The 19,722-nt window shown below is 46.6% G+C and overlaps 1 protein-coding gene across 10 annotated transcripts in view; it reads right to left on the bottom strand.

Moving 5' to 3' along the window:
* Positions 1-19,722, bottom strand: part of PHACTR1 (phosphatase and actin regulator 1) — a 560,468-nt gene that overhangs the window by 81,048 nt on the left and 459,698 nt on the right. For 8 of the 10 annotated variants that reach the window (XR_008298732.1, XM_027040300.2, XM_027040305.2 and 5 more), the window contains 2 exons: positions 11,006-11,173; positions 8,919-9,125 (listed from right to left, as the gene is read on the bottom strand). Coding sequence is in view for 9 of the 10 variants with exons in the window: in XM_027040300.2 (XP_026896101.1) it covers positions 8,919-9,125; positions 11,006-11,173 (375 nt within the window). In the remaining variant the exon portion in view is untranslated. The remainder of the gene's footprint in view (positions 1-8,918; positions 9,126-11,005; positions 11,174-19,722) is intronic. The other 2 variants (XM_027040309.2, XM_053223168.1) reach the window with 1 other exon arrangement.

The following is a 19,722-nucleotide window of genomic DNA, read 5'->3' as shown; positions in this document are numbered from 1 at the left end:
CAGTTCCAGAGAGCAAGGAAAATAAACTCCAACTGTGGGTGTCACGGAGCCATAAAACCCAAGAAGGCTCTATTTCCAAACCCGACACCGCTCTGGCTTACGACTTCAGACAAGGAAATGAAAACCCCAGGTGACTTCTGCAGTCCATTCTTACGCCACAGGACCGGAGTGTCTAACACAACCAGTCTGGGCTAAAGGAACACAGCCTGAGCCTCTCTCCTCACTTTTTTATTAACACCTGCTGGAGAAGCCCATTTATAACCGAGGACGCGTTAGAGCACTTGTCCGTGAGAGTAGCACTTAGCGTCTGCGTGGACAGAGGTGGGGTAACGGTTGCTCGGTCATTTGCCACCTGGTTTCAGCGAGTCAGAGTCTTTGATCTCCTTTTATAGACACAGACACTCCACCCAAGAACATAAAGAGCCTCTAGAGAGACTACTTAGAATTTAAATGAGAATCCAGAATCACAGAGCCCAGAATCAGACTCCCTCTGGCTCCAACGCTGAGACAAAGGTGCTCAGATGAGTTCCATCAATTCCTTCAGACCATCCTAGGGATTCTTAGGCTGCCAGGCCTTTTCCGTTGGTCAGATGCCTGGAAAGGCAAAACGTGTCTCCCAACTCCTTGTGGTAAGAGGGATGGTGTGACGGGAAGCAAGTAACAGAGAAGTGACTTGTGTTAAATGCCCTAAGCCTGGCTTGCTCTCCCCCAAGCCGGCCAGCACACAGACACGACCATAAACACCTGATGTTTGTGCCAAAGATGTCCTGAGACCTTCCAGAATCCTAACACTGAGGGCCATTATACCATACACATCACCAGCACCTGACTCTGTTTCTAAGTCGCTTTCTACAACAAAGCATTTTGTTTTAAAATTTGTCCCCTTCCAAAGACCATCTGGACGGTAGATGACAACAAGGAGGGAGGGACATGCATCACTGAGATGAGGATGCTGGGCAGTGGGTGGGGGTCACAGCTGGGTCACTGGCCACCTTTGTAGGGCATGCAATTAAATTAGGTTTTTTTAGGGGTGCCTGGGCGGCTCAGTCAGTTAAGTGTCTGACTTCAGCTCAGGTCATGATCTCGTAGTTCGTGCGTTCGAGCCCCGCATTGGGCTCTGCGCCGACAACTTGGAGCCTGGAGCCCGCTTCCGATTCTGTGTCTCCCCTCTCTCTCTCTGCCCCTTCTCTCCCGCTCACTCTCTCTCTCTCTCTCTCTCTCTCTCTCTCTCAAAGATAAATAAACATTAAAAAAATTAAATTCAATTTTTTTCAAAGTGAAATTACACATGATTCATTGCCAGCAAACTGCTCTTAAGGAGTTAGAATTGTAGGTGTCCGTATAATCACGACAACCAACACCTGGTGACGAGATCAGCGGTTTGGGGGAAATTATAAATCATCTGTACAAAAGCACATTATCCTGTTTGTTTTTGCAGCAATGCAGGGGGGCCCTGTTGCCCCTAGGGAGACCGGGGGGAGGAGAGCACCATTCAACTGGTAACTGAGCTGTGGAACCTAAGCCTTCTGCAAGACAGGCACAAAGGGAAATGAGAAGGTTCCAGAGATGGGTCTGACAGTCCCTCCGGGGAAGACTGCTATTTGTGACCATCCCGGCAAAAGCTGGGAGGGTCTGGCCAAGTCTCAAAGTCACAAAGTCATGAAAGCAAGCACAAATATGCTCATCTGATCTGAGAACCCTGGAACCAAGGGGAAGATCTATGATGTTTCGAAGTAGTTCACTGAGCTCGCATAAAATGAAATGCTGCATAGACCCTAGGGAGCTAGGAAGGGGCAGAACATTCACGGAGAAGGTACAAATACGTTCAAGCTAGATCCCTAGGGATTTAAAGGCAACCTACGGATGGCTGCACTTCCTCGCCAGCCCTGCATCTACCTGAGGCATGATATGGATTCATTTTGGGGGGGTCACACTCTGATTTCTTGCATTTAGAGTGATGGGGGTGGCTGGTCTACCCACCCGCAGTCGGTGGTCTACCAGGGCCTCCCCATTTTCCCTTGAAACTCCCAGCGTGCTCTATGGCACCCAGGCCTGGACCCCAAGTTTGACTGATGGATGGCTGTCATGTTCTTTCACTTGTCCATGTAGGTATCACGGTTCCTTCAGGCACTATCGAAGCACGAATATCAGATTTGGTTTACGGCACCACCCAGAGCCCGAGAACAAGTATCCTGCTATGAACTTGTGGGGCAAATGGTCATCCAGCTTCTCCTTCAAGGCCTCAGCTACAGGCGGCTCTCTCCCTCACAAGCCCTCCTGTCCTGGGGATGCTTGGCGCTAGCCGAGGACGCGGAGGGGAACGAGCCCGACTACAACCCCACTCTCAGACTGCCCCCTGGACCCTGAACCAGTGTTCAAGAGGAAGAACCAGCAGGGGCAGCCGCTGGGGGCCTTTCGCAATTTCAGGTTGACAATGGCCATCTCCCGCCTTCATGTGTGCATCCAATTGTCAATCCATCCCGCAGCATTGTTGTCCATCGAATCCAGGAGAACATCAAAGAGACAGGTTTGGTTGAAATCAAGCAATTGCCGCTAAATGCCCACAAAACGTGCCCCACTTTGTCCTCCAAAGTTAAATCCTTCATCATGGCATTCGAGGCTTTCCACAGCTTCCCTTCAACCCACTTCTGGCCTGATCTTTGCCTCACTACAAGAAGCCTGCACTCTTGCCACGCTGGGCTATTTGCCTTTTTTTTTTTTTTTTTTTTTTAATTTATTTTGAGAGCACAAGCAGGGGAGGGGCAGAGAGAGGGAATCCCAAGCGGGCTCTGCACCGTCAGCACAGAGCTGGACACAGGGCGCCATCCCACGAACAGGGAGATCGTGACCTGAGCCGTAACCAAGAGTCAGACGCTCAACTGACTGAGCCACCCAGGCGTCCTATTTCTCGAACATACTATGCCTCAGACGTAGGTGCCTCTGTGTACGTTACTTCATTTACCAAGACCTCCTTTCCTATCCGTACCCGGCAAAACTGTACACATCTTTAAGGCCTGTTTTAAATACCCCCTCCCTGATGATGCTATCCTGCTTTTTCTGAGTCTTTCCAAAGGCGTCGGTCTCTTCCTGTTTGAATTTCTTCAGAACCATGCCATCACGTCTTTGTACTAAACATCTTCTGTAGCTTCTAACTGCCTACGACCCCGACAGCTGATGAGGGAACACTGCTCATAAATTAAATTAAGGCTGGAAGAACACCAGGCACATGGTGGGCGCTCAAAACGCACGTGGCATTCAGCCTTACGAAGGAAGGACATCTGATCACGTGCTGCAGCACGGATCCACCTTGAGGACATTATGCAAAGTGAAATAAGCCTCTAACAAAAAGACAAGCACCGTCTGATTCCACTTTTAGAAGGTAGCTCCGACTCAGAGAAACAAGAAGTAAAATGGCAGTCATCAGGGGCTAAGCGGGGAGGAGAGAAAAAGGGGAGTTGTTTCACAGGTACAGAGTTTGAATTTCACAAGATGAAGAAGTTCGGGAAATCTGCTGCCCAACACTGTGAATACAGTTAACATTACCGAGTTGCATACCTACAAACTGTTAAGAAGGTACATTTTTTTGTAAGTTTATTTGTTTACTCTGGGAGAGAGGGAGAGAGCACAAGGTGGGGGGAGGAGGGGGCAACAGAGAGAGAGAGAGGGAGAGGGAGAACATCCCAAGCAGGCTCTGAGCTGCCAGTACAGAGCCCAAAGCGGGGCTCGAACTTACAAACCGTGAGATCGTGACCTGAGCCGAAATCAAGAGTTGGACGCTTAACTGACTGAGCCACCCGGGTGCCCCAAGAAGGTAAATTTTACATTATGTTTTCACTACAAAAAGAAAAAAAGTGCCAAGTGAATTAAATCTCTAACCTAACGGTGCTACGTAAAAAAGAAAAGCGTCTCGCTGTAATCTTCATGCTGATCACAGAGGTCAGAGCAGAAAGCACCCTTTAAAAAATGTTTTTACTAATAGGAAGTCCTCACAGGCACCAGGAAGGAATTTCTACATTTTAAGAAAGGGAGACCAAGAGTATATTGGGTGTATTTCCCATGGCTCACGGTATCAGCTATCAAGAGAATGAACCTTAAACCTCTTTCTGAGGCTTCTGGGTTACAGTTGATGTTTTCCATTTAAGGCAGAGATGAGGTTCAAGGTCACAGGGGTCCATCCACAACTCTTCTTGTGCCTTCAGAGTAGAAGGCAGGGAGGGGAGGCAAGGATAGAGGCAAAAGCATATGATTTTATAGGGTTGGAGAGTAGGATGTAGGGTGGGGTGGGGTGCTGGAGAGAAATGGGGACAGAGGATGAGACAGCCAGGGAGGAACAACACAATCACCATGAGGACGTGATTGCAGAAGAGTCCGCCATGGGCAGTGTCCACAAAACTAGAGAGACGGCTAAGACAGGAATGTTGGTTTTGGGGTGACAAGCTCTGGATAGAAGATTCTCATTAGACGAGTATAAAGCTGAGGAATACCACAAGGCATGGAGGTCACCTGCCAGGGACATCTGCAGTTGCAAAACCTTCAGAATGTTGACACTAGCCATCAACCACCAGAAGTTTCCTTGTATTTCAGGGTCTAAAGGCAATGCAAAGAAGCCCGGGCAGGTTCACGTTAGCAGAAGGACTTCTTTTTAAGGATCAGCAATGCTTCCCTTTCTTTGCCAAATTGCCAGTCTCCAATTGTGGCCAAATGCTCCCGTGCCATTTGCACCGTTCTTGATTCTTATGGACTGTCTGCTTCTAGCACGTTCTTCTAAACCCAACCCAACTGCATGCATTCAGGTCCTCCTCTTTATAATCCAGTGCCTTGAGAGTATGACTTATGTTTGAAAGACTGGATGCATTTTTGTCTGTGAGTTCTGCAAATAAAGAAGCCAATTTTCTTAAACAGGCGGAAACACACAAGGCAAAAACGTGCAAAGGAAGCTCATGATTCTCTTATTTTGCATTTTAAGAATAGGTAGCTTAGTGCGGTAGAAACTCGTGGTTGGAAGTAAGAACCCCAGAGTAAAACAAAGTGGGTTGAGTCCATCTCTGGCCCTTAGTACCTATGTAACCATGACTGAGTCCTTTAACTTAATCGGATTTCATTTTCCTCCTCCAGGAATAAGAGAGAATAATGATAACAGTATCGACTCCACAGCACTAAATGGTATGCCATCAAGTTCTCCAAAAATGGCAGCTGCCATTTTTATCACCCAAGTGTGAATGCCTGACTGTGAGGTCCAGCTCTCACATTAGTTGATTATGCTTCACACAAATGGCACCTACGGAGTACCTAATCACAGGTACTTATGCAGAGTCATGAATTATTCATGCAGTGTTTCGTATCTGACTCCTGGAGCCAGGATGGCTAGAGAGATGACTGATGAAGACTTAGAAAGATAGGAGACAGCAGTGGGTTTTGTTGTTGTTGTTGTTGTTTGTTTTTGCCTCAATCAACCCTTTTCCTCTGGGGCTCGCCATCATTCCAAGAAGGATGCAGTTGAGGCTCACTCATTTCAGATCACATGCCTCATGCAACCAGCTCTGCTACGCACTGTGCTTCCAGAATGGAAAGGAATCTGGTGCCCCTGTGTTACAAGCCACTGTGCACGCTGCTGTTGGAGAAGATAAGGAAGAAGATGATGATGGAAAGAAGATAGTCTGGGAGAGCAAAAAGGCTCTCTCTACTCGCTGGAGAACTGAGAAAACTCATGAGAAAGTCTCCAAGTTTATAATGGTTTTCCAGATGAAGTCGAAGCAAGCAAATGACAAAGGAGAGATGTTTCTGCTCGTCTTTGTCTGATCGTATACTTGGAAGCAGCTCCAGGTCAGGGTCATGCTTCCTCCTCTAGTATCCTACCGGGCCATTAACCACTGTCACTCTCTATTAATCATGCTTGGTGTCTTTCAAGTTGTCCTGCGTTGCCTTCCAAGAATGTCAACAGAGCAACAGACAGTAAGAACATGCTACCACTTCTAAGTCTCAGTTTAGAGTTCTATCATTCCTGGTTTATTAATTCCTTCTGATATAGCCCAGATGTCTCTAGAGTAATTAGTAACAGAACAGGGTTAATGTAGCTGCCTCATGGTGATGCAGATTCATTATGACTGATTGTTCACTTACAAAAATTAAGCATGTCTGATTGAGTTTAAGCCCAAAAGGCCAGCACCAGGCTTCCAGCCCACAAGCATCTCCACCTGTCTTGTCTGCCTCATATTTAAGAAGCTACCAGATACAACGCGGTAAGGATTATTAGCCCTTAAGTATTTTTATCCATTTGATCCTAGCTATGCGGAGGGGAGGTTTATAGAGAGTAGATGAGTCCTCTCTCCTTGGGAAGGGATGTGGGAAGCCAGAGAGACTGGGCTAATTTCAGATATCTTCAGTGGCTCATAGATCAAAAGTCCTGTGGATATCAAGCCACCCAAGTTCACCGCTCATGGCTGAAGCTGTGAATGAATGAAGGGTGCCTTCATTAATCAGATAACTAAATAAATTAGAGGCTGTTGCTGGTTAAGAAGCTGTCAATTCTTCTTTTAAAATGTCTTACCTACTGTTCTCTCTCCTCTTGCTGTGATCGGCCAAGTGCTTGTGAGCTCAATTTCAGAAACAAGAACAGCTTTTTCCATAGTCTCCCTGGTTCAAATTACTCAGTCGAATTCAACTAGTGATGGCGGAGAACGAGGCACAGGGCTGGCCTTTTTAGGCCTTCAACTTTCTCCTTCTGTTCATTCTACACGGTGACCCAGGAAGGCTTTCTAAAGGTGAATCACTGTCACATCTCTCCCCTGCTCAAAAACCTCCAAAGGCTTTCCACTGCCAGGGGGAACAAAATCTAAATGCTCATATACCTTACCTAGGGAGCCCTTTCTCAATACGTCCTGAGAAGGACCCTCTGCCCCAGCTTGGCCACCTCATCACAGACCCAAAGCACTTGCCATCTCTGGGTCTCTGACCAGGGCCTTTTTTCTCTGGAATGTTCTCGCCTCATTCTCTATAAATGCCCTTCATGCTTGAAGGGTCAGCTCAAGCTTCAGCCTTTCTATGCCCTTTTCTCAGATCACATTGAACTCCAAAGGATACTCCTGACAGTAGTTATTTCAGCACCCTATTGTGTGTGTGTGTGTGTGTGTGTGTGTGTGTCCATACACACACATACACGTGTGTACATATAGATCCACTAAAGTTTCATTCACTTGCATCTGCTTTGATACCTAGCACAATGTTCCACCTAGAAGCGTGGTGAATAAATAGGAACTATATATGCAGGAGTTTATTTTGCCATATTTAATCTTCAGGGAAATTTGGCATCAAAACGTTCAAAAGCTGCTAGCTCTTAAGAGCCACACCATTGACTTCTAGGTTTAGAATCAGTAATTCTAATTCTAGAAATAAATCAGGAGAAATTCGGATGCTTATAAAGCTATGTGTGCTGCTGAGGATGTTCACTGCTGTGATTTTTACAACAGATGATGGGAGAGCCCATGAGGGCCGGACAAGCAAATGCCACTGCACGCCGAGCAGCTAACGACACCATATTGTGGAGTATTTACGAACAGGACAACCAGTTCACAAGAGATCATGCCATGTGTAAAAAGCTGATGATAAGAGATGATAAGATGATAAGATGATGTAGAGCAGGCATTTGGTTTTTATTAGACAGACAGATGAATGGACAGTGGTTCTCTCTCGGGGGGAAGCTTATGAGGGTACCTTCTCCTTTGTGGGTTTCTATGCATTTACCTTTTGGGACACTGGGCTAAGGTGTTACTGAGGCGTTGAATGGAATGGCTCCTTTAAATGGAAATCTGCTCTTTGAAACCACAAACATCTGACTTAGTACGTTGATAGAGTAGTCTGACTCAACCCTGTGTTTAATTGGGACTCGACACCTTTCTATCACAGAAATAGCCTTCATTTCCTGGACTAGGAGTTAGGAAGCACGGGGTCTAGGCATACCTCTCTTGCAGAATTCCTGCAACGGCAGGATCTTTCTTAACGGCACCGATTTTTCTTAAACAATCAGCTTTTCTAGTGTAAACCAGGTGACTATTCTTCCCTACCTCCATCCCCATCACATCTCACAAAAATGTACACAGATCAATCAGAAACTATTTCGAAAAACACCAGACTCACCGCAAAAAGGCAGCCGATCAGGTTGGCATTACTGTCCAGGCTGGAGGAACAACCCCCTGAAATCTTTACTCTTTAATTTAAAAGCCGCAACTTTAAATCAGAAGGCAGTATCCCATTCACGTTCATGTGCAATGCAGTCCTTACTAGATGCCCAATCACTAGCACATCCTGTGATGCCCAATTTAGTAACTGGGGGGACATTCACCAACACTTTAAACATGAATATATAAAAAGCATCTTAGGACAACATTCCTGAACGCATTCTTCTTGGAAGAGTACTTCCCACCATACTTCGTAGATTGCCTTTTTTGGTTTTTGTTTTTGTTTAACAGAACAAACAACACAGACATGAATTTTAATAAAGGAAATAGGCTGGGCTTCAGATCAATAATTTAGAGACAAAAAAAATCGAAAGCTTTGGCAAACTCATTATGAAGGGAACGAGGTACTGCGCTTCGTCTTTGCAAAGATTTTGACATTGAGGCTAATTCACCTTGACGGGCAAATAATCGTGAATCAGTCACACAAATACCAACGCACATATTCACAGGTACACATGACGAAGGCTCTTGGCATACGGCCGGCAGGGTGTACGTCGAATGCTTCTTGACGGAAACACACAAACCCAGGTCGTGACCGCGTGGACATGGAAACACCCAAACGCCCCACAGAGCAACCTCACCGAAGAGGCGCAACGGGCCTCAGATAAGAAGAGAGAGAGCGCGAGAGATCATCCCATGAAGGGAAGGCAGGGCTGGACGCTTCCAGAAGACATCTTGACTCACCTGTTATGTGGTTGGCAATCCTGGCACTGGGTTTGGGAGGCAGGGCGGGGGGCTGCTTGAGAAGGGACAGCTGCTTCACTGGGGTCTCCTCATGGTCTCCAGAGAAAGCAGCAGGTTTTTTGGGGGGCAGTAGCAGCACTGGTTTGGCTGAAGGATCTTGGGACAGGAGGGCTCCAGACTCACTGGCAGAGGGACTCTCTTCAGACACTGAGGGGACAACCACATGACACACAGGTGACATTACACAAACGCAGCGCAGGTGGGGCCGGCAGGGGCACACAGGACAGGGACGTGGGTGACCAACACAGCAGAGCACACCCGTTCCACGTTGTCACGTACGGGCGGAGAGTTAAAGGGTAAAGCGAGGGGGTGGGGTGGGTGGAGGGACACATCGGGGAGGCAAAGGCAGAAAGGCAGAGGCAGGGGGGCTGGAGGGGAAGCCAGAGGACATTTTCTCAGAACTATCCTAAGCTTCACCGCTTCCATCTGGGCGTTTATGCCACAAATTCTGTGAGTGCTCTGAAGTGTGACTCATGGGGCCACAGCCACAATCAACAGATGGCAGGTGCAGCAGACCAGGGACAAAGGGCCTCATCTGAATGAACCAAACCAATGCTGGCATCTTCCTTTGGGCCTGTTTGCCCTCTGCTGGGAGGAAGAGAGAGAGTCGATGCTGGGGTCTGGTTTTTGCCCACTGGGTCTCCTGGCGTGTGGGACGCCAAGGAACGAAGACAGCCTAGAGGCTGACGCCAGGCCAGGCGTCCCCACAGGCCTGGGGCGGCTGCTCCCCCCGACTCCGGAGCCTTGTAGGCACCTTGCAGTTCTAGGGGCTCCCCTGAACCTCGATGTGGCAGAGACTGCACCAAGGCAACGCCTTTCTGTCTCCCCGCTTCCTCTCTCCTCTCACTTGCCAGAACTGTGGCCTTCTTACTTGGTTTTCCCTCTTTCTCTTTGCTCCGCATGGGGCGTCACTCTTCCTTTCCGCCACGGGAGACCCCGACTGGCTCCAGTTAAGAGCTGTCCCGGGGGGTTAGCACGGGGCCTTCATCCCGTGATGGCAGCCTGGCCAGTGAGACCGAAACTCTGATTTCAGTGAGATGACAGATTGCCCTGTAACAGTCAACTCTGTGTGATTCCCATGTCACCAGGAAGGCTGGATCAGAGACACAATCACTGCTACAGTTGGAAAGCTCTCCTCAGCCTGGGGGGAATGTGACTCAGTGTCCCCTGCCGCATCACAGCCCTGCAAGTGACCCTCACAAGCCCCCGGTTGTCCCCCTCTCGCAAGGGACGCCATTATTGACAGCATCGGACACACCGATGGAGCCATGACTCAGCAGGTCCCAAGGTGAAGCCTGGCGTGGACTCTGGGACACCAGCTCTCTCTTGCTCCCATCGGAGCTGTGCTGATGGCAGACTTCGCCTGTGCTGTGGAAAAAGGATATGGCCTTCGTAGCCACACTCCGGAGATTCCAAGAGGTCCCTCCGCCAGGCTCGCCTCCTGAGAACAGTCCTCACTGGCTGCCGGAAGGGTCTCACCTTCTGCAAACCTTCTCAGGGAGGAGGTACTGACCACTCAGAGGGCTTTGGACCACAGAATGAGTGACAGTCAATGGTACCAAACATCATCTGTCAGCAGCATGCAAGTTAACCAGTCAATTGCATACAATCGAATAGCCAATTAACACATTGACTGTGTATAGTAGCTGGGCTGTATACCGAGCGTGGGATTAAAGGCCGTGCTAGGGCTTTACAAACGTGACCTAGGTAGGAACCGTGCCCGAGTATAGGATTCCTTCGCTGAGCTTAACGGAAACGAGTGTTAGAAACAAACCACTGACGTTTTAAATCCTCCGTATCACAAAGGGGATGTCTTTTGGGGAGGGATTACGATTACAAAAAAGGTTTTGAAAAACCATAGGACGGACAGTAAGTGTAAATATGTCCTGATGGGGCCGTTTCGTCCTCATCTCCAGGAGATTCTTATGCTCAAGGTGGCTCAAAACAGAACCCCAAGTCCGGCCGGGCTACAGGCCCCTAACGCCACATGCTGGGGACCTGTTCTGCAACTCTACCAAGGGCCTTACCTGTCCCATCCATGATGTCTGAAGGTTGGAGCACCTCGTATGAACAGGGATCCCTGGGCATCGGGACCGGCTCCATTTCGGACAGGGCAGGCAGAGACAGCTGGCTGGAGCTCAGGGACTGTCCGTTTTCCAGGGAATCCTCTTCATTGGATATGGAGAGCTCCCCGTCTGCAAGTGCGAGAAGGAGATTGCGCAGTGAGACAGTGCCTGCCTCCCAGGGAAGGGCGACATTTAGAATCTGCTAGTTGAGTCTAAACGTTTCTGAACAATCTTTACCAAGGGCAGGATGCAAAATCTACACTTGTTCTTTTGCTTTGCAGACACTCATTTTAATTTTAGACCTCTGGCCTCTGACCACGAGGGCAGCAATTTCCGGTGACCTCTAGCAAATTGCCTGCGTGCTTCTCCATCTTTCTAACCATAATCACCATACTTAGTATGTTTTTTTTTTTAATGCAAGTGAATTAAAATATACTTTTCTTCATAATTTTGGAAAGCCTGGAAAACCTGAGCAGGCCTCAGAGACTGGAAAACCAGGAATAAGAATTCCTACTTTAGGGAACAAAGGGCTTTCTATACCGCTCAATACCAGAAGAATGGGTTCTCTAAGGCTCTAAGCAAAATTCATCCTTTTTTTTTTCTCTTTCCTCCTGCTGACACCCCATTTCTCCAGGTAGATAAATGTTTAGAAGGGCTCAAAGCTCCCCCCCAGGCTCGCCTCCTGACAATAGAGACCAATTCTCACTGGCTGGTGGGAGGGTCCCACCTTCTTCAAACCTTACAAGGGATAGAGTGGTCACCACTCAGAGGGCTTCAGACCAAACTACAAGGCGGCAGTGACCTAAGGATGCTGGGAAGTGCCCCAGTTCTCCCAGTGTCCACCAGTGATCACACCTTGGGGGTGAGCAGATTTTGATCTTGCTTTAAGCTCCCTCAAAGCAAGGGGCAGGCAGCCAGTTAACACATGGTTGAGGATCAAAGGCTCCCGCACAATGGCCATTTGTCAAATCAAAATTCCCCCAGCGTGATTTCATCCTAGCCCAGGGGAGTCCTAAATAACTAGGCATTAAAGTCAAATTAATTTTTAAAAAGGACTGAAAGCTGTTCCAGTAAGATGAATAAACATCCAGATGAAAGGCTGTTAAGTTATGCTTAGTCAGAAACACAGAAACCCGCAAAGCAATGACCTGCCTTACAACTGCAAAAAAGATGATTTACTTGTAGAAATGAAACAGCGAAGTGACTCCAAGGTTAATCTTGTATCAATAAATCCTTTTCTTTGGCCATGCTCCTCCCAAGGCTTGATTTTTATACGCAACAATATGCGGTGGTGAAGGAGTCTTTGCCTGCCCCCTTCCCCCCGGGTTAGAATTGGCCTGATGAAATGTACATTCAACAACGTAATCTACAGACAGAAAGGTTTCAGCAGCATACGGTTCAAGGACATAGGGTATTGGACCTGAATCTTGGATAAATGTAGAAAAACATAGGATACCAAAAAATCACCCAAAGCAGATGATATAAAGCACCGACATGCTTTAAGATTGTGGGGCTTCCCCCCCGCCCCCAACCGCCTTTCTTTTTCATTTGGCCGTTTTGTATGCCCTGAATGGTAGAGTAGTTAGTATCATTGTAATTAACAAACGATGGCTACTCCTCATTAATGAGAGAAGGGCAGTGCAGACGGTAAGGCCAAGGCCATGGGAAGTACACAGCTGAACCGAAAGTCTTCAGGAGGGAAGGGCTGCGGGGATGAGTTAACGCATTGCCGTCCCATAGGGGATGGTCCCCAGTCCCCTTAACACACTTGAATGTAGCATGTTCACACCGATGCCGTGGGAAGTAGGACTGCTTTGGGTTCCCAGGTGGTGGAATAATGAGTGACGCGGCTGCCGTTCGGTTGAACGCATCTCTAGGAAACCACTTGGACTTCTGATGCTCCCAGTGTAATGAAAGTCCTGGGTATGACAACTGGAGGAGGAGGGGTTTCAGTGCTATTGCCAAGTTCTGCTTCTTTGGGGCAACAGTGGAATCAAATGACTGCTGTGCCTTTGTAGCAGATAAAAAGAACCATAGAAACAGAAGTGGGGAAAAGACACAACACAACTGGATTCCTTAGACTCTCTGAATCTCAGTTTCATCAAGGCAGGTGGCTTAGTGCTGGAGGCGTGGCTGGTTAACGGAGAAGCACTCCTTGGGACACAGCAACTCTCCAAAACTTTAGGTCCCCATAGACTAAAGGTACCTTTGCTAAGTCACAAAGGCCCAAACCACTTTGGAGAGGGAACAATCTTGGGACTTCCACTGTCATAATTTCCAAATATGCATTTCCACTAAAAAAATTAAAAATAGAGAAAATAGAAATAAGACATTGATCATATCACCACCCTAACAGATACAGTTTATTCTTCTGTACATATTTTTCATAGCTGTAATCTTAGTATGCATCAGATTTTGTCCTTTTTTTTTTTACTATTATAAGCATTCTAATTTGCATAATTATCATCTTGCTGATTATATTGGATGAATAAACTGGCATTTATTTAGCAATCTCCCTATGGCTGGTCGTAAAGGGATTTCTAGTGTTTTATGATAAGAAGAAACCTCCCTGCATAAAGTCTTTTCTGTCATTAGAAGTCTCCTCTTGTAGGGGCGCCTGTGTGGCTCAGTCAGTTGAATGTCTCGGACTTTTGATCTCAGCTCAGGTGTTGATCTTAGGGTCATGAGTTCAAGCCCCATGTTGGGCTCCATGCTAGGTGTGGAGCCTACTTAAAAAAAAAAAAAAAAAGGAAAAGTATTGTTTCCTTCGCTGTGCAGAAGCTTTTTGTCTTGATGAGTTCCCAAGAGTTCACTTTTGCTTTTATTTCCTTTGCCTCCGGAGCCATGACTAGTAAGAAGTTTCTGAGCACTGGGTGTCATATGTAAGAGATGAATCCCTAGGCTCCTTTTTTTTTCCCCTCTTAAATGCATTTTTTTTGAGGGTGGGGGAGGTTGGGGCAGAGAGAGAGGGAGACACAGAATCCGAAGCAGGCTCCAGGCTCCGAGCTGTCAGCACAGAGCCCGACGTGGGGCTCGAACTCACAAACCACGAGATCATGACCTGAGCTAAAGCTGGACACCCAACCAACTGAGCCACCCAGGCACCCCGAATTACTGGGTTCTACTCCTGAAGCCAAGACTACACTGCATTTTAACTAACTTGAATTTAAATTTAAACAATGGTTTTTCATTAAATGATATAAATCATGGTTTTAAATTGTAAAGAAGCATTCAGAAGTAAAACGATATAAACCTCAAAAAAAAAAAAAAAGAGAAAGGAAGTCTCCCCTTTTAGGAGAGATCCCAATAGATGAAATTTATGTGTATTAATATCTCAATATCTAGCTGGGAATTCCTAATGTTCCGTAATTCCAAATTTGATTAGTTTGGAGAATATATAACTCTCCATGTCCTTTCTATTTACCAGCACTATTTATTAGTCTCTTTACTGGCCCTTTTAATTAGCATTATTAGAAAAAGTGTTTTTCTTTTTTAGAAAGAACTTAACCCTCCTGAGTAACAGGAGTCTTGCAGATTATTTGTACCTTCATCTATTTAAATTTTTTCATGTTTGTTTATTTTGAGGGAGACAGACAGTGAGCGAGTGAGCAAGGGAGGGGCAGAGAGAGAGAGGGAGGGAGAGAATCTCAAGCAGGCTCTGCACTAATGCAGGGCTCAAACTCATGAACCATGAGATCAAGATCTGAGCCGAAATCAAGGGTCAGACTCTTGACCGACGGAGCCACCCAGGTACCCCTATTCAGAACATCACTGTCTCTTGTTATCATGGATGAGAAAAAGTTTGCTCCTTATACTAATATTAGATATTAGGAATAATATTAGAAATTACATTGCTCTATAGAATGTTAGAAACTATTTTGATGTTTTACATGATCTTCTAAAATTATCTGTAATAATGGTCTTCAAAATGGCCCACAACAAGTGCCCAGCATTTTCCTACCAGAATGAGGAGTGTGAACAGGGAGAAGGTGGAAGGCACATGAGACCAGAGGGGTGGAGGCGGTGCTTCTCCGGCATCAGCGGTTTTCTGGAGGCAGGCTAAAGCAGGTGGCTAGACTTCGCCCCCAGAGTTTCTGAGCCAGAAGGTTTGGGGTGGGATGGAGGGTATGCACGTCTAGCAAGTTCTTGGGGGATGCTGGAGCTGCTTTGGTGGTCAGGGTTCCACTCTTGGAGACGATTGGAGGTTAGGAATCAGACAGGCAAAGGAGCCTGGAATGACAACAGCGCCTTGTCACGATGCCCCAGGGGCAGGAAATGCTGTCTATGCGGCAAATGGGGAAGAGAGGCTGTTGGTTTAAACCGCAAAGAGGACAAGAAAGCAGGAGGCCGCATTGTCTAACCATGGATCATGAATATGAACTTGTCACAAAGCAATATGGGACTGCGGAGAGCAGTGAGGCAGAGTGGAAAGTTAAAATGTGAGCCAGATGCGAACATATTTAACAAGGGAAAAAAAATCAGGTCACAGAAGTGGCAGAGAGAATGAGGCAGACGTGAGTGCAAGTCAAGGTCATAAATCTTGAAAGATGAGACACAGAAAGCCGCGGGTCTAAGGTACAGAACTGGCCACGGAAACTGTGCCAGCCGTGTTCTCCTCTTCCCCTTGTGAGACCTAAGAAAGGAAGGTGCTGGTAGAGTCAGGTTAACCACCAAATCAAGGAGAGTGGAGGGAGAGGGGTCAGTGAATGCATTCATTCAGTTGACAAACATCTGTCGAGAGTCTGTAATTAACAACACGCAGCAGAAACCAGACCCTGCAAACGCTCAGCACGACCTTGTAAGGCAGAAATTGGCTTTCAGCTCCTTATGGTACTTTTAGAAACCCCTGCCCCGTCTGCGCCCCCCACCCCCAAGCCCTGGAGCTTTACCACAGCCCGCCCTGCCTCCCCTCCCGTAAGCCAGGCATGGAGTCAGTTGCTGAAGAGAACACAAAGCAATGCAGAAACGCAGGTGCACCGAGGAACCAGCATCCGAGGTGGGAAAAAGGAGCAAGAGTGCAGTCAAACCCTGAGAAGCAGATGAAGAAAAAGAAGGGCAGAAAGGAGACCTGTGCTCAGAACCCAGGAGGCCACAGATTTCAGGAGGATTTCCTCTCACGTGGAATTTTTCTTTACTGTTCTGAAAGTAAGATTTATGTAAAAGTTGTCTTCCAGAGGACTGGTTCAAAAGATGCATTAAAAAATGTGTTTTTTTGTTTGTTTTTGGGGCGGTTAAGCATCCGACTTCAGCTCAGGTCATGATCTCGCTGTCCACGAGTTCGAGCCCCGCATTGGGTTCTGTGCTGACAGCTCAGAGCCTGGAGCCTGTTTCGGATTCTGTGTCTCCCTCTCTCTCTGCCCCTCCCCTGCTCATGCTGTCTCTCTCTCAAAAATAAACATTAAGCAAAATTTTTAAAAATGTATTTCTAGTTGGATAAGACATCTTATCTTTACTTAATAAATAATAGTTGACTCTGAGTGCAAAAACATTGCTTTATAGGACGTCTGGGTGGCTCAGTCCGTTAAGCGTCCAACTCGTGATCTCAGCTCAGGTCTTGATCTCTGGGTCATGAGTTCAAGTCCTGTGCTGGGTTCCATGCTAGGCACGGAGCATACTTAATAAAGAATTGCTTTATACCTATACACGGAACCATTATGGCAACACATTTCACATGGATCAAAAAAAGAAAACTTCAAAACTAGAATAGTAGAAATAAATATGCACACACATTTATTTATTCAGATTGTGTAAGAGGGAAGCCAGATGGAGAGCTTTTGACTGACTCACAAAACTTTTTGATTTTCAATCTGCAAAATAAAAAGCTATACACCAAATGTAAGAAAAAGAGCAGCGTTGTGGAGAAACATGAGCCAAACACGGCTAATAAAAGACCGACTCTTCCAAGAACGAAGAGTATTTGTACAAACAAACGGAAGTGTTCCACAGGCCACTTGTGAGATGCAGATACTTGCTGGGAAGGAAAGAAACGCAAATGAAATGACCATGTGGGTGATGCCCAGACATTAAAAAATGGGTCTGGGGACACCTGGATGGTTCAGTCGGTTAAGCCACTGGCTTCGGCTCAGGTTGTGATTTTGCAGTTTGTGGGTTCCAGCCCCGTGTCGGGCTCTGTGCTGACAGCTCGGAGCCTGAAGCCTGCTTCGGATTCTGTGTGTGTGTCTCTCTCTCTCTGCCCTTCCCCCGCTCGCACTCGCTCTCTCTCTCGATCTCTCTCTCACAAAAAGTAAACATTTAAAAAAAAATGGGTCCGAAATAATGTCAAGTATAGAAGCAGGAATGGAGGACAGCTTGTACATGTGGCTCAGGAGAAAATCAAAATGAAATACGGATGCAGGGTGGCAAAGTTCTGGTGTAAACTTGGCAAGACAAGAAGGAGAGTTTAGTGATCATTAACTTCTTTTCTGTAAAGGTGCTTACATTTGTAAACACACATACCACCAATCGCGTGGTGCCTTGTTACATTAAATAAAAAAATAATAGTTTTTGTTGGAGGGAAAAACCCCTTCCTCACACTTCTGGTTTCTTATGAATGCGTTGATTTCCCCTAAGCCCTCTTTTTTTTTTTTTTTTTTCCTGCCTGGCTTCTTACCCTTTCTTCTCTGCAGTGAGCTCATAGCTAGGTCCCTGTTTCTCCACTAGGGGGAGTGAACCTACCCCAATGGTGAGCACTGGGGGCTTTACTCTGCATTGTTCCCTGGCCACCTTGGGCCAGCGTTGATCCAGGACTCGGACTTTTTCTTCTTGGTGGGCTGATATGAGGTCTAGGCTTGCGGGGAGGGCGTGAGTAGAAAGTTGTCAGGCCCGTTAATGACCTCCTCTACACGAGCCTTTATCAAGAGTCCTACTATCGGACCCTGCAGAACCTGAGAAGAGTCTGGAGTCTCAAGGGAAGAGAAGGCTTTTCTATCTTAGGTAGGTAGGTAGGTCAGGTAGGTAGGCAGATAGACAAATAAATAAATAGGAAGGTGACCGGAAGGATGGTGTTATAAAGCATGCTGTCCGTATGTCGGCAAACAGCAATGCACTGTGAGCACTCCTAACTCAATCTCAGGAGGGCTGGGCGGGAAGAGGGGAGCAGCAGGTATCATGCAAAGGAGCCAGACTCTGAGCGTGGGGGGCACCACGTTCTTGTTTTTGTCATCACTAGCTTGCAAGAAGTGACTCAGCGTCTGGGACTTCAGTTTCTGTCCCTCGAAAACAAAAAAGGACTACTGTGTTGGTGCCCAGCATCCTTCCAGACCAAAGTGTTATGTGTAGGGCAGTTGTAAGAAATGAGAACAAGTTCTCCCCAAAACTTGCAAATAAGCCTAACCAGCAAACCATTTTCTACTTCAGTTTCCACGTTAAATATATATAATAACAGCCCCTTAAATAATATTTTGGGAATTTATTATGATCCAGGTACTTGTTCACTTACTGTATACCTAAAACAATTCTATGGGGTTGGTTCCAAGATTATCTTCGCTGTATAAAGGAAAGCGAACACCAGATGGTTTCAATGACTTGTGTAGAGTCCCGTAATTGGTAGGTGATGAGCTAGTAAGTGGTGAGACCGTGTGATCTCATTTAAAACGACTTATTTGGAAATTTTAGTTCCTTAAGGATGGCAAAAGAACACCATAGCAATCCTTTATAAATAAGTCATGTAGATGTCATAGTTAGAATTCCAATTCTGTTACTGTGAAGGACACACAATAGAGAAGAAAAGTGGATGACATCATGAAATGGTGACTACGTTTAGGAGTCAAGGGGAAAGAAAAATGACAGCGTAAGAGAAGCATCATGTAGCAATTTCAGGCTGGAAACAGGAGGAACAGTAAACTGCATCACTGTTGCTAAGGCAAACTTGTAGAACCTATACATGCAGCTTGTGAAAATTCAAACACATTTTCACGTACCGGTGGTCCCCAAGGGCTGTCACTAAAGCAAACCCCAAAAGCGAAGCTACGTACATTACAGCAAATCATTACCTTTGTGAAGACACGTATGTACGAGGAGCCTAGTGCAAGCATTTCCTGTTTTTTCCCCTTTGAGACCAGGGCTATTGTTCAGTCTATGCCATGTTCTCATTCTAGCTCCCCAGACGTGCTCTTTGACCCAAAAAGGCACCTGCACTGAGTGGCTGATGAGTTCAACGTGAAGGCGCTTTTCCAAGAAGTGTTTCTCGGGTGGTGGACCTAATATTAATAAGCCACGAAACACAGACTTCGTCAACATCTTTTTTTTTTTTTGACATCGATATATTTTTTTCCACTAGAGTAGGGAAAAATCCACCCACGAAGGGGGTAGAGCCGTTGTTTTGAAACCCACAAAGGTTTCACTTTAGAACAACATAGAGGCTTTTGGCAAAGCTTCCGTTAATCCCAATAGCCTTTTTTTTTTTTAATTTTTTTTTCTTGACGTTTATTTTTGAGACAGAGAGAGACAAAGCATGAATGGGGGAGGGTCAGAGAAAGAGGGAGACACAGAATCTGAAACAGGCTCCAGGCTCTGAGCTGTCAGCACAGAGCCCGACGCGGGGCTCGAACTCACAGACCGCGAGATCATGACCTGAGCCGAAGTCGGCTGCTTAACCGACTGAGCCACCCAGGCGCCCCCCCAATAGCCTTTTAGATCATTGCAAATCAAAGCCACTAGCTGCTCTCCTGCTCAGATGA

Source organism: Acinonyx jubatus, chromosome B2, assembly GCF_027475565.1.
Source record: "Acinonyx jubatus isolate Ajub_Pintada_27869175 chromosome B2, VMU_Ajub_asm_v1.0, whole genome shotgun sequence".
NCBI classification, from domain to species: Eukaryota; Metazoa; Chordata; class Mammalia; order Carnivora; family Felidae; genus Acinonyx; species Acinonyx jubatus.
The sequence above is the reverse complement of the archived record's forward strand: the minus strand, read 5'-3'. Positions and strand labels throughout refer to the sequence as shown.